At 38.4% G+C, this 13,597-nt stretch overlaps 2 protein-coding genes across 2 annotated transcripts; both read right to left on the reverse strand.

Moving 5' to 3' along the window:
• Positions 1–2,913: 2,913 nt before the first annotated feature.
• On the reverse strand, positions 2,914–3,482 carry LOC306694308 (uncharacterized protein; the record flags this gene model as incomplete). The annotated part of the gene is made up of 2 exons (XM_079157094.1): positions 2,914–3,246; positions 3,360–3,482. The coding sequence occupies 2 exons, from the start codon at positions 3,480–3,482 to the stop codon at positions 2,914–2,916; spliced, it is 456 nt and encodes a 151-aa protein (XP_079013220.1).
• A 2,774-nt stretch (positions 3,483–6,256) lies between these two features.
• Positions 6,257–7,576, reverse strand: LOC306715884 (nuclear factor 7, ovary-like; the record flags this gene model as incomplete). The annotated part of the gene is made up of 1 exon (XM_079186363.1): positions 6,257–7,576. The coding sequence occupies one exon, from the start codon at positions 7,574–7,576 to the stop codon at positions 6,257–6,259; it is 1,320 nt and encodes a 439-aa protein (XP_079042489.1).
• Positions 7,577–13,597: the final 6,021 nt, after the last annotated feature.

Below are 13,597 nucleotides of genomic sequence, written 5' to 3' on the forward strand. Positions count from 1 at the left end.
GTGCAGTTGTGAAAGAAGTATTTACTGAAGTAAAAGCACCAATACAACAACAAAGTACAAGTCGCTGCCTTCAAAATATTACTTGAAAAATAATTAAAATCAATTGTACTTCTTATGAAAGCAAAAGTTATATTTAGTTCCTAATATATGATTATGACATTTGTAATACTGATGCCTCTGTGTGTAAGTAGCATTTTACCAATACCGCTACTTAAGCTGGAGCTACTTTTAACTACTTTAGGTATTCAAAGAAGCTTTATTTGTCATTCTGAACATTAAAACCCAGCTAAAGACTCCCTCACTCCCTCTCCCTCTGTGTGCCTTGCACATAGTTGCGACGATTAGAAGAGCTTGAACTCTCATCGTTACCACGAAATGCCAGTTCCTGCTAGGAAGCAGGTTGCATTAATGAGGTCTTTTAAAATCTCTCGGTTTTCCTTTACCTTAGCATTGTGGATGCTAATATTCAGTCTCCGCTGTTCGTCCAAAGCCAATGGATAGTCCAGTTTTGAAAAATGTTTAAGCTTAGCTATAGATTCTTCCATTTTGGCGGTCAAAGTTAAATATAAGACGAAGAAGAGACGCGTAGAAGAAGCGCAGCGGCAGAACAAGCATGAACCAGACCCGCGGGCTCTCGCGCGCCCCCTTCGGTGAGGCAGAGGTACTGTTTGCCTCCCCTCTGCTTCTTCACTGCGGCTTAATGTCAGATCAGCAAGACTGAATAAGTTCTACACACACGTGAAATACATGACCTATTCTATGGAAAGAAAGGACTTATAGTAAAGGTGTCTACACATATTACAGTGTTGACAAACAATGAGAAAGCAAAAGGCACGCGCTCAACCCAGTGTGAGGGATTGCGCAATCTGAGGTGAGGCAGAGCTCGTCGCCGCTTGTTTACTCATGGACTTAACTTGGTTGTTGGTCTGTCTTTCTTTTAAATATTCTACAATTCAACATTTAATCCCAAAATATAGAAAGTATAAATTAGCTGTGCTGTAAACCTTCGCTGGAATCACATGTAATTTAAATATTCTCAAATCCTGTGTTGTTAATGTAACAGTATACTCTGAGGTCATCATGTGAAAGGTGAGGTCATCTTCTGTCAGTAAAACGCTGACCTGTGTGATATCAATACTGAACAATATTCTCTTCTCTAGAGTCAAAATATCATGAGATTGTAATCCTGAAAAAACCCCAAATATTTTATATTTATATTCTTGATATCTATCTAGTTTTACAATTTACCTCACTTCACAAATTCATGGAATAACTTTTCCTTTTTTTTTAACAAAGTAGGAACTGTTGAAGAAACATAAATCTATAATTTGAATAAGATTATGAACTTTACACATTTGAGATCCAGAGTCTCTCTTAGTCTCCGTCCCTTCAGGTCAGAGGTCTGGATCTATTGTCCCACAGGGCTCTGTGAGTGAGCTTCCTCTGGTTTCACACACTCTGTCCTTTCACTGGAGGAACAATAGAAGTGTGTCTCATTATGCAACACATTAGATACAATGACTGATCTCTTACAAGACACACAGGGTTAACTTTAAAGTTTTTACTTTTCAACACCTGAAACTTACAATTTTTTACAAAATTGTCTTTAAAATGTATTTTTTTTCATTTGGTTTGATGAATTGATTTATTCCTTATAGAGTGATGTATCATTGATAATCCCTCTCCATCAATAATGTTAATTGAACCACATTCCTATACTTAGTTTAACCATAAACAGGTTTGTTACTGTTGATCAATTACTGTATGTTCTGAACCTTATCTTGATTTATCATTCAAAGATATGATGGATGATGGAGACCTCTATCAGTTATGATGAAATGAATAAACGATGACATGAGAAGACATAATATTCAGTTAGAAGTGTTTTATTCAACAAGTCACAATGAGCCTCATGAAGTATGAAAGCTCCAACTAGAGGTGATGATTCATCACAACAACAACTTGTAGATTTCTACAAGACACACTGTACTCAGAGAGAGTAAAGGAACAACTGTCTTTATAAAAGACAAACCGTTTACATGATGTGAGGACACAGTACTCACTGTCTTTAAAAACACTTTTCAAAATGGATTTCAACATTTGCACTTAGTGAACGAAGCAAATAGTAAAAGCTGACCTTACAACAGATCACATTCTTCTTAGTAAACACTGAATTCAATTGAATCCCAAAATGTAACTTTTCCATTGTCACTGGAAAACTGTGACAGTGTGACATTAAACAAACCTTTTACAATAAAAGGATAAACATATTGATCTTAAAACAGATCATTTTTCAATAATCACATGATGTCCATAAAAAGGACATTTAACATTTTTGATCTAAATGATCAATATTAATCAAGAGGTAACAAATATCACTAATGTATAATATTGTACCAACACATGACATGTCGTAAGGAATAAAAGTATCACAGGAAAATTGTGACATTAAGCAAATCTTTTAGTAAAATAAAAATAAACATTTGGATCTAATAACAGATCAGTTTGGAGTAATCAGAGAGATTAAAGTCCTTTAACATGTGTCAACAAGAAGAGTTAAAGTTTATGATCAACATGATCAATAACAATTAAAAGACACCGATGGTATCCATAGCTTTTACCACTCCACCAATACATGAAGTACAGTGATGTGTAATAATAATTGCTGATGCAATCAGATTGTGTTCATGCAACATGCATGACAAGATGTTCTCTTTCTGAACTTGAAAGATAAAGTTGCGTCATTTCCTCAGGAAATATCATCTTCCACAAAGAAAACAATCACAAGTAAACTTCTGTACAAACAGAAGAACAAGTTGATCAAATCTGAGAATCAGAAGAATTCACTTCCAGTAATCTTTGACCAATGTGGTCGTCTCAGTTAGTCTGGTAGTAGCTCCAGTCTGTAGGTGTCTACCACGGCCTCCAGAGGGCGCTGTTGACTGGACTGTTGTCTTTGGTGATGCTGGTCTGGACTGTGGAGCTCAGAGGAGAGAAGTCAGCCTCTCTCAGGTTCTTATCAGAGGAAGACTGCAGCTTGTTGATGTGGTTTAGCAGTCTTCTCTGCTGTTGATGCTGCTGCTGCAGTCGTCTCAGGACACAAACTGTCATCTCCAGGATGTCTGCTTTCTCCAGCTTGGAGTCTGGCTGCTGTTTGAGGAACTCTGGATCCAAGAGAGACTTGAGCTGCTCAATGCTGCTGTTGATTCGCTCTCTGCGTAACTTCTCCACCAGAGGCTTTCTGATCTGCAGAAAGAAGAACAAAGTCATTAATAATCTTATTCTGGAGTATAGAGTTAGCATGAAGAAAGACAACGTCTCATTGACGACATTTACATCTTCTTGAATCTTCAATTTACCTTGTGGGTCAGAGTCAGATGCTCCTGAGAATCGGTCATTGCTGCAGTGATTGTAGGTGCCATGTCTGGATCTCTGTGCTGTAGAGGTCTCTGTAGAGAGAATCTGATCTCTGCTGGCTTCATCCCTCCTATTTATAGTCCCACATCTCCATATGAATGTGTGGGTCTGGGTCTAGTTGGGGTTTCCCACAGTCTCAGCCAATCAGAGAGCTTGGTGAGACAATGAGGGAGGCAGCACACTTATTGCTCTTTATTCCTGGGGGACAATGGTTAGATCTCAGGGGAACAGGTGGAGGACTGGGGGGGTGATGGAGAGAGACTCTCAGAGCTCTGTGTGAATCTGGGAAAGTGGTGACCCTGTAGAGAGAGCAGATCTGCTGCCTGATGCTGGAATCAATGACTTTGACTGAGCACACGCTCATCATCACATCACACACGTGGGAGACTGATAATTAATTGCATCTTGGTTACAATGTCTTGTATGACTAACATTTTACTAAACTAAACAATCAGTGAAAATAGATCTTTTTGTCTAAGTTTTATGTGTTCCGACACCTGAAGTACCAAAATATTCTCTTCTTGATAAATTAAGATATAACATTTTCCATATATTTTGCTTTGACTTTTCCCCTAAGCTTTGAAAAATCGAAATACTGCATTTTAGAATATCAGTTATTTCATGTATTACTAACACTATAACTCATATGATGTATTCACAAACGTGAAGACAACAGTAGTTTTCTGTCCAGATGTTTCAGTCTTGTGACTTGTGTCTTGTGGTCAGTGTGGGTAGAAAGTAGGTCTCAGTTTCCCACACTGGCTCCTTGAATGCTGGTCAATGAACAACAAAGGACGTTGAATGGAGCCTTTGTGACTGATACTGGACGTGTGTTGTCGTAGAAACAGAGCCTGACGTCACTAACCATCTGGAGGGAAAGGACACCATTGGCTGACTCTGACAGTCTGTAAAGTTTAAAATCATGATGAAAGTTTCACAATAATTGTTTGGCTGAATTGATTTAGCAAATTATTAAGTCAACATTAAGAGATCTTGATCATATCAATGTTTTGTATATTTTTCTTTCCAATAAGAAACGGTTTAAATATGTCCTCTCTGTAGATGAGGGTGGGAGGTTCACACAGCTGTTCCCTGAAGTGTGCCAAATCCCTTTGGAGAATAATCTGCTGCTGGTGATCAAAGTTTAACATAATAATCATGTGAAACTCTGATCTCCAGAGTTTTCCCACTCTGTCCATTATGAGAAATTAAGCTCTTTGCCTAAATCCAAATAGATCTTTTGATTATTCTTTGTTTACTCATGGACTTAACTTGGTTGTTGGTCTGTCTTTCTTTTAAATATTCTACAATTCAACATTTAATCCCAAAATATAGAAAGTATAAATTAGCTGTGCTGTAAACCTTCGCTGGAATCACATGTCATTTAAATATTCACAAATCCTGTGTTGTTAATGTAACAGTATACTCTGAGGTCATCATGTGAAAGGTGAGGTCATCTTCTGTCAGTAAAACGCTGACCTGTGTGGTATCAATACTGAACAATGTTCTCTTCTCTAGAGTCAAAATATCATGAGATTGTAATCCTGAAAAAAAACAAATATTTTATATTTATATTCTTGATATCTATCTAGTTTTACAATTTACCTCACTTCACAAATTCATGGAATAACTTTTCCTTTTTAACAAAGTAGGAACTGTTGAAGAAACATAAATCTATAATTTGAATAAGATTATGAATTTTACACATTTGAGATCCAGAGTCTCTCTTAGTCTCCGTCCCTTCAGGTCAGAGGTCTGGATCTATTGTCCCACAGGGCTCTGTGAGTGAGCTTCCTCTGGTTTCACACACTCTGTCCTTTCACTGGAGGAACAATAGAAGTGTGTCTCATTATGCAACACATTAGATACAATGACTGACCTCTTACAAGACACACAGGGTTAACTTTAAAGTTTTTACTTTTCAACACCTGAAACTTAAAATTTTTTACAAAATTGTCTTTAAAATGTACTTTTTTTCATTTGGTTTGATGAATTGATTTACTCCTTATAGAGTGATGTATCATTGATAATCCCTCTCCATCAATAATGTTAATTGAACCACATTCCTATACTTAGTTTAACCATAAACAGGTTTGTTACTGTTGATCAATTACTGTATGTTCTGAACCTTATTTTGATTTATCATTCAAAGATATGATCGATGATGGAGACCTCTATCAGTTATGATGAAATGAATAAACGATGACATGAGAAGACATAATATTCAGTTAGAAGTGTTTTATTCAACAAGTCACAATGAGCCTCATGAAACTCAGTCAAACATCATCAAAGAAAAAAAAACTTCAGATTTTGCCTCATAATCATTTGTTTTTGTTTTTCAGCATCAACATAGTTGTCTGTACATCCATGGTTACAGTGCAACAGACCTTGAGAAAAGTGAAAAAGAAAAGTAAAAAAGTATACAAAAAACTCAATATACACACTAAAAAACCCAACAAAGATGAATTAACAGTAGATTTCCAAGATTGATTCATGTGTGTTGTTGCAAGCCTTTCCGGTCTTTTCCGGTCTTTTCCACAACACTGTAAAGTCTCTTGATTTCTTGTGTACTAACTGCAGAAACAGTCTCTATACCATGAAGATTAATAGCACATACTGCTTACAATTAGCATGTCGTTTAAATTTAGGACATAACAACACATAATATTCCCAAAAAGAAAAAAGACAATAATTGAAAAATATATCCTTTACAGATGTTTGCCCTGTACAGATATTCCTGTGTTTGAAACCTGGGGGGGGGGGGGGGGGATAACTGAGATGCCAAATTATAGCATTTCTAAGTACTCTGACTCAACCTGAAAGTATACATTACATGCAGCTAAAAGCCTGTGAAAGAAGGGACTGTGTGCTGTTCCACAGTTACAGAGACCTTCATTGGTAATATCTTCATAGGGAGTTCACTCCTGTTGGCAATGTATGGAAACAGTTTGTCAGTGAATCTGTGTGTGAAGGTGTGTATGTGTGTGTTAGTGTCAAGATTAAAGAATGACAGTTTTCCTTTGTCAAAGTCCAGATGAACTCTGATCCTCCGGAGCTCCTTCTTCACTGACAGAACTTCATCTGGGAGCGGTGGGGAGGCTGCTATGTACTTTCCATTAAGGAGATGTATTTCCCAGAATCCAGTCTGTATTTCTCCCTTTCTCCAGACAGACTCATTTATCACACCTATGCCCCAGGAATGAACATCTATAATGTCAAAGTCCCAGCTGTGAGTCCCAGAGTTAAAACCCTCAGAGTCCAGAACAGACAGGTCGAAATCACACCTCTCTGGGTTTTCAGGAAGCTTCTTTTTCTCTCCCCATCTCACACTGGTCAGATCTTCAGACAGGATGCATCCTGGATGAGCAGTGTTTGGATCCAGAATCAAACGAGTGTAGGAGACCATGTCCTTCATCTTGATCCAGATGTTGAAGGTCAGGTTGCCCAGGTGTTTGGCCTCGTCTATCAGAGCTCCTGAGAGCAGCTGTGGATCCTCCAGCAGGGGGCGCTGCTGGACTCTTTCCACTGCAGCCTTGTAGTTGTTCAGGAATGAGACGTCTTCAGCTCTCAGCGCGTCCTCTGTGGCTCTGACTGTGTCTGAAAGAACTGCTATCTCTCTGCTCAGAGCCTCCATCTTCTCCTTCATCACCTGACTCTTCTGCTCCTCTTCCTCCCTCAGAGCAGAGATCCTGGCCTCCTCTTCCTCCTCTAGAAACTGGTGAAGCTTCTTAAACTGCTCCTTAATCTTCCTCTCTGTGCGTCGGGCCTGGACCTTCATGTGTTCTGCTGTTTGATCACAGTTTCCTTTAACTTGTTCAAAGAGCTTCAGTTTCTCCTTTAAGGGCTTCAGGGATTTCTGGGTCTCTTCTTTGAGATAGTGTGCAGCTTCATTGATGGGTCTGAATGTGTGACTCTCTGAAGCTCTCTGATCTCTCTCCAGTATGAAGGCCTCACACAGGTTCTTTAAATCCAGGTTACGAGGTGGATCACTCTTTGATGATCTTCTCTTACAAAGTGGACACTCTAGTATTTCTTTCTCTCTCCACCAGTTCTTCACACAGTCTTTACAGAAGCTGTGGCTACACGACAGAAAAACAGGATCTTTAAAGATGTCATGGCAAACAGTACAGCAGTGATCCTTTTCTGATTGAGAAAACATTGCCTGCTGTGTTTTCAGCTTCACTCAGAGACACGACAGGTGTTGGTGAGTCAAGAAAATTGAAAGCTTTACGTTCACCTTGAGTTGTTCCTGCTTATAAACTCGAGTTTATAATAGGAAATCAGCAGCAGATTGAAGCGCCAGCATTCGAGTATTAAATCCCAGTGTTTCCAGTATGTCCTCCGTTGTGTGACTTCTGTGTTTAATCTGCTGGTTAAAACACAGTAGACACAATGAGCAGCAGTGTCATAGGATGCGCATCATTTAATAATGCCTTCAACTTTTGAATGAGTAATACAAATATACAGCCATCAGGTGTACCCGACCACGCCTTCAGTGAATTACTGTTCCATATATCTGTGGTGGAGAAAACAGGTATTTAATTAGCTATTCAGCTTCTACAATGTGACAATGTCCTAACACCGCCTGCATGGGAGACTGGGCTCATTTATCCTAACCGGTCTGACTGAACCTGAACCTGCCAACCAGCGGACTCCTCCCTCCCCAACCAAACAACAATGAACACAGGTGCCCACGCAGTTAATGAGCAGGTGTGTGTGTTTGTGTGTGTCACATAACAAACACTATTTATAGAGTTGACGTTTAATATGTAGTGGTGCACAGAATGATGTCACACAGGCTCAATCTATTAATTAACGTGTTCTTGTATTTCTTCTTCGAAATACCAGCTTAGGGAGAGAGTGGCTACACCATCAAAGTATACGTCACTACATATTCTCCTACTAATTCATTGTCCAGTCTGACATACTGTGTCAATTGCTACTAACAAACCTTGAGACTCTACGAATTTCGGATGAGGATCAAGCCACCACCTTGGTAAAGGGTCTCAATACTCTAAATGGGTACCTAATGACCTTTAATAAAGGTAATCATACTAAAGGTAAATACAAAAATATGACTTTCGGTATGCAATCGCTTCACAGCGTTTTCTGCTTCCATGCTGACAACAGAGATTCTCATTATCTCGCTTAATCACCATTATTAAGTGGATTCAAAATACCACAAATGTACAAAATGAACAATTACGACGCCTCATAAACTCCTTGGAGGGAAATATGGTAACATGAGTGACGCGGGCTCCCTCACATGAGGGCTCATTATCAAGGCTACCGCTCCGCGCTCATGCTACTACAATGGCGGCCGGGAATCTTGCTAACTAGCTAAACTTACGCAGTTAATACAGTCACAAATACAAACTTACAAAACCTAACGCAGTGCCACCACCGTACAGTACGACGTTGTACTTGCGCTGGATACCCAAATAACATCACCAGCTTACTTTCAAAATACAAAAATATGACTTCAGGTATACACTCGCTTCACAGCGTTTTATGCTTCCATCTTGTACGCAGACATTGTCATGATCTCACATATTCACGCGAGACTTCGCTGAGACTCCCCTGTCGTGGCCGATGGTATGTGATTCAGCGGCATATACCGATCTCCTGTTCCAACTGCAAACACCGTTTCTGAGGAGCAGGTGCCGCTTGGAAGTGGAAGTCCACTGTCAGACAGGCAAAGCAGTACCGCCATACACACACACACATGTATATATATGGCATACCACTCTGATTCAATGGTTCACCGTTTTCTAAATATTAAACTGAAGGTGCAAGCATGCTTTTGCTCACTTGGGCTGGGGACGTTTTGAACACAGTCCCTGAGTCTTTCCATTTCTGGGTGAGTCATGTCTACCATCTAGTGTTTGGAGGAGGAAGTAACACATGTGATCATCAGGTGATTCTGCAGAGAGACACATACGAGCAATACACTGCACATAACTCTGTCATCTACCCACTGTGGCACTAAAAGTAACTTGAGAAAAGATTATGCTTTGGCATTTTGAGATTGAATAAAAAGGGCTAGACGCCATTACAGTTATTGCACCGGCCCATTTGTTTTGTAGTCAGGGGGTGACTGGTTCATGCAGGACTCACTTTCGTTTCTCAGATTCTGTGAATTCATTCAGAATCAGCTCAAGACACACCCGTTTAGACTGACATTTGACTAGAAAATTCATGTCCTAGGCCTGCTTTTAAACCATGTTTTAATTTTGTACTTTCTGTGTGGATGTAAATTATTGGCCCTATGGTCACAATGTGTTGTTTATGTGTGTAATTCTGCCCCTGTTAAGCACTCTCTGACTTATGTCTGTAAAAAGCGCTCTATAAATAAATCTTACTTACTTTACATGAGTGGATGCCAAATCTAATCCATCCAAGTGTAACATATTTCCCACACAAGTGGATTACCTCGGGCATGTCATTTTCATGTAGACATAAAAGATAGTTAACTATAAAACTATTTAAATAAAACACCTGAAACTTAGTTATTTGAAAAAAATAGTGCAGCAAATTTGTTTTTTTAATGAACATTTTCTCATTTGTTTTGACTTGAGATAAAATAGTCCTTTATTAGTCCCGCAGCCGCGGAAATTTACAGGATTACAGCAGCAAAGTGGACAGCGCAAACAAGAGACATAGTAAAAAACATTGTCTCAAAAGTATTATTATAAATAAGTAAACTTTAAAGAATATTAACTAAGTAAAAGATAAATCCACAATAACTAAAATATAACTATAACTAAAAACATATATACAGACAGAATAATTGTTGTATTGCACAGTGTATTTATATCGCACAGATTTATTGTGTTTGGTTACTTCATATTATTACACAATTTGATTTCACACCATAACAATTGGGCAATTCGTTTTCCTCAAGAGTTCTTAAATGATCTGCATGAATGTCTTTGGCTCTCAAAGACTCTACTTCTAACTTCTTTAGTCTGGAACGCTGATCTTTCTGCAGTGCAAAATCTACATACGTATGGCCCAGAGAAACTTTCAACAAATCCAGCAATACTGTGTGCACCAAGGTTGTCAGCGACCACACACTGAACTGTGCCTTTCACTTGTCTGCCCAACTTTCTCAAAATATCCCACTCCGTTCCAAAATTACGCAAACCACAAATGTTGTGCTTCCTCCTGGATGTAACAAGAGGATTACATATTTCAAAATCGTCAATGTATAATATCAATGAAATGCTTTCCTGCTTAGACAACAGTCCATTTTCTTTGAAGAAGGCACCATCAAAGAAAGATTTGTATATGTGCCCACAAGTTCTCTGTGGCAGTTTTCAAATTACCAGCCTGATCCAAGATTGTCTGGCAGTCAAGAATTCCTGCAAAGATTTTAAAATGTAAATATATTGGAATGACTTACTATTCTTTCGGTCAAGTATATATTCCACTGGTTCCACTACCTTAAAGTGGGTCTTATAGTAAACCTTTCGCCTCCAAGCACTGGAAAGTGGACTCTTATCACTAATTGCTTTTTTAACAGGGTTTGTCTCACAGAGTGCGTCAGGCTAACAACTGACTGGTCAAACTGGCATCCATTATCTTGTAATACTTGGCTAATAGTCTTTTGAGTAATCGGCACAGACAAGAGAACCAATCAAATGGTTAAACTCCTGCAAAAGCTCAACTACAGCTGCATTAGACACAAGAAATATGTTTTCTAACTTAAGCAGGACTGAAGCAATTTTAACCTCAATATCCTTCTCTAAGTTTTGAGAACCCCCATTGTCAAAAGCAGAATTTAAATTGCATTGCTCTCTACACTTTCCCCATCTGAAATATCACTGGCAACACTGGCACAAGATTCTTCAACAGAATTTATCCCAGGCTTAAAAGATACTCACTGCACCAGAGTGTTTTCTGTATTTATGACTTTTGAAGTTATCATAGATGTTGGTTTTATATTCACAGTTTTGGAACATACATGTTACAGTCTCCTTTTTTTTTAAGATGCTGAAAGATGTGTTGAAAATATTCCCTTTCAGTAGAGAGTTGATTATGACCACAAATCTGGCATGTGAACGTGGATATGGCTTTGGTGACTGCTCGTTGGGCAAGGTGATTTCTTGATAAATGGCTCAGCAGGGCATTCCAGTTTGAATAAGTGCATGGATATGAATGGCCCCGTCCGTAAAGCCTATGATTCAGTTTGTAGTGCTTGAGCAGTTCAGATCTTCTTGTAAGCTCCTTCCCACAGTCCTTGCATCTCCACATGAAGCGCAACACTGGGAAAAACAAAGAGATGGGCTTTACTGGGCATATCTTTGTGGATTTAAATAATTTGGGGAAAACGTGTGGCCAATCATTTTATCAGAAAAGTCCATCTCATCAAATGTAGCCAGCCCTCTCTGAATATATTTCCAAGTCAAAGCAATACACACATGCCCATATGAACATTGAAAGTATTTGTAGTCGTTGCAATTGTTTCTTTGTTAAATACAGGTTGCAAAGACATTTTTCCTAAAGTAATTTCAATATATATATAAATATACAGTCCTTGTTCTGTGTAGAACTGAATTAAAAAAATGCAGATAAAGTTAAAACGAGACTTCAGCAGAGTTCAATGAGTGAATAAAATATAGAGGGGATCTTCCAAAGTTAGACATTTTAGTACCAAATTTAATTTGTGTTTCCCCAGATAGTGGTGTTTCTTTGCTAAGCTGGGACAGAAGGATCGTAACAAATAGAGGGAATTAAGTACGAAAAATACTATATTTGGAAGATAACCACTGGATTTGTCAAACTCCGATTGAAAAAGTCTATTAGCTTTGGCTGACCTCTGGAATTATTTTTGTAGTATTGTGAATTATGTCCTCCATCATTTACATTGAAATTAGTTTAGAAGGTGATCCGTTTGTGACCAGCATGGACACGTGAAACAATTACAGTGATCAGCGCTTTCAATGTACATATAAAAAATATGAACTTATCCTTTTAAGTATAAGAATGACGCAACAAAAAATGCAAAATAGGAGGGGTGCCAGGAAATTAATTATTTTAAACTTGTTAAAGTCTTGTTTATACATGTTTTATGGTTGAGGCTTTGTTTTCAGGTCAGCTCACATGTCAGGGCCTTGTATAAAATAGATTTGTTCCACTTAAAAGGCAGTTGTTCAAGCTGCCATGGGTTACAAATGTGCGTGTTGTAAGATACAATTCTTGCAAAACTATTAGTACATTGACAAAAGTTTTGTTGAAGCTAAGGTTGAAACAGTCCCTTTAACAATCACCTTGACTGTAACTGTTTAAATTACAGTGTGAGTTAAATAGATTTTTGACTAACTAATTATATATTGTAATGTGTGTTATAGTTAAAACGGCCAGCAGGTGTCGCCATCTCACCACTAGGGGGGTTGTCTGTGTATGGTATTCACGCTTCCTTGTAAAGATTATCAGAAGATGAAACAAACACTTATTTCATACCTTCTCATCCACTCTCATCTTCTTTCATCTACTCAGCTTTCTTCAAACTGCAAGCAACATAATAAAAATGTTCAATAAAAATAAACAAACAGGGAAACTCACATATCACGGAAAGTGCAAAAGGAATAAAAAAGATGCCGCAATGAACAGCTTCTCGTTTCATGGCAGAATGGTCTTGGGTCCATTCTTTTTTTAACTAAGCTCTCTTATGTATTGTTTCCTTATTTTTAAATGAATGCTAGGTAATAAGCACTTATAGCCAATAAAAACAAATACTAGGTGTGAAAGGAAACAATAGAGTAGCAGAAACATCAAATCAAATTGCTCACTAGTGTGAATTCAAAGTGGTTCCATTATTCACTCTTCAAACAACTGCAACGGACACAAAATACAGCCAGTATGCTAGTGTGTAATAGCAGACCTGGGGTCATTTTATGACCTATATTTCTATACGTGCAGACTATCAAGTCTAATTACTACGGGACGAGAGCGTCCTGTCCGACGGTTTTGAGTGTGTGTGTGTGTGTGTGTGTGTGTGTGTGTGTGTGTGTGTGTGTGTGTGTGTGTGTGTGTGTTTGAAATTAAGAGCTACGGTCTCAGAAACATACTATTTCTTTGTCATCCGCTAACGTGAGTAGAGCAGAAGAAAGCCGTTGCTACCAATGAGGTAAGTGTCCAAACAGAAAGCGCTTCTCACCTGACCTGATAAATGTCA

Source organism: Pholis gunnellus (assembly GCF_910591455.1).
Source record: "Pholis gunnellus genome assembly, chromosome: 3".
Classification (NCBI taxonomy): Eukaryota; Metazoa; Chordata; class Actinopteri; order Perciformes; family Pholidae; genus Pholis; species Pholis gunnellus.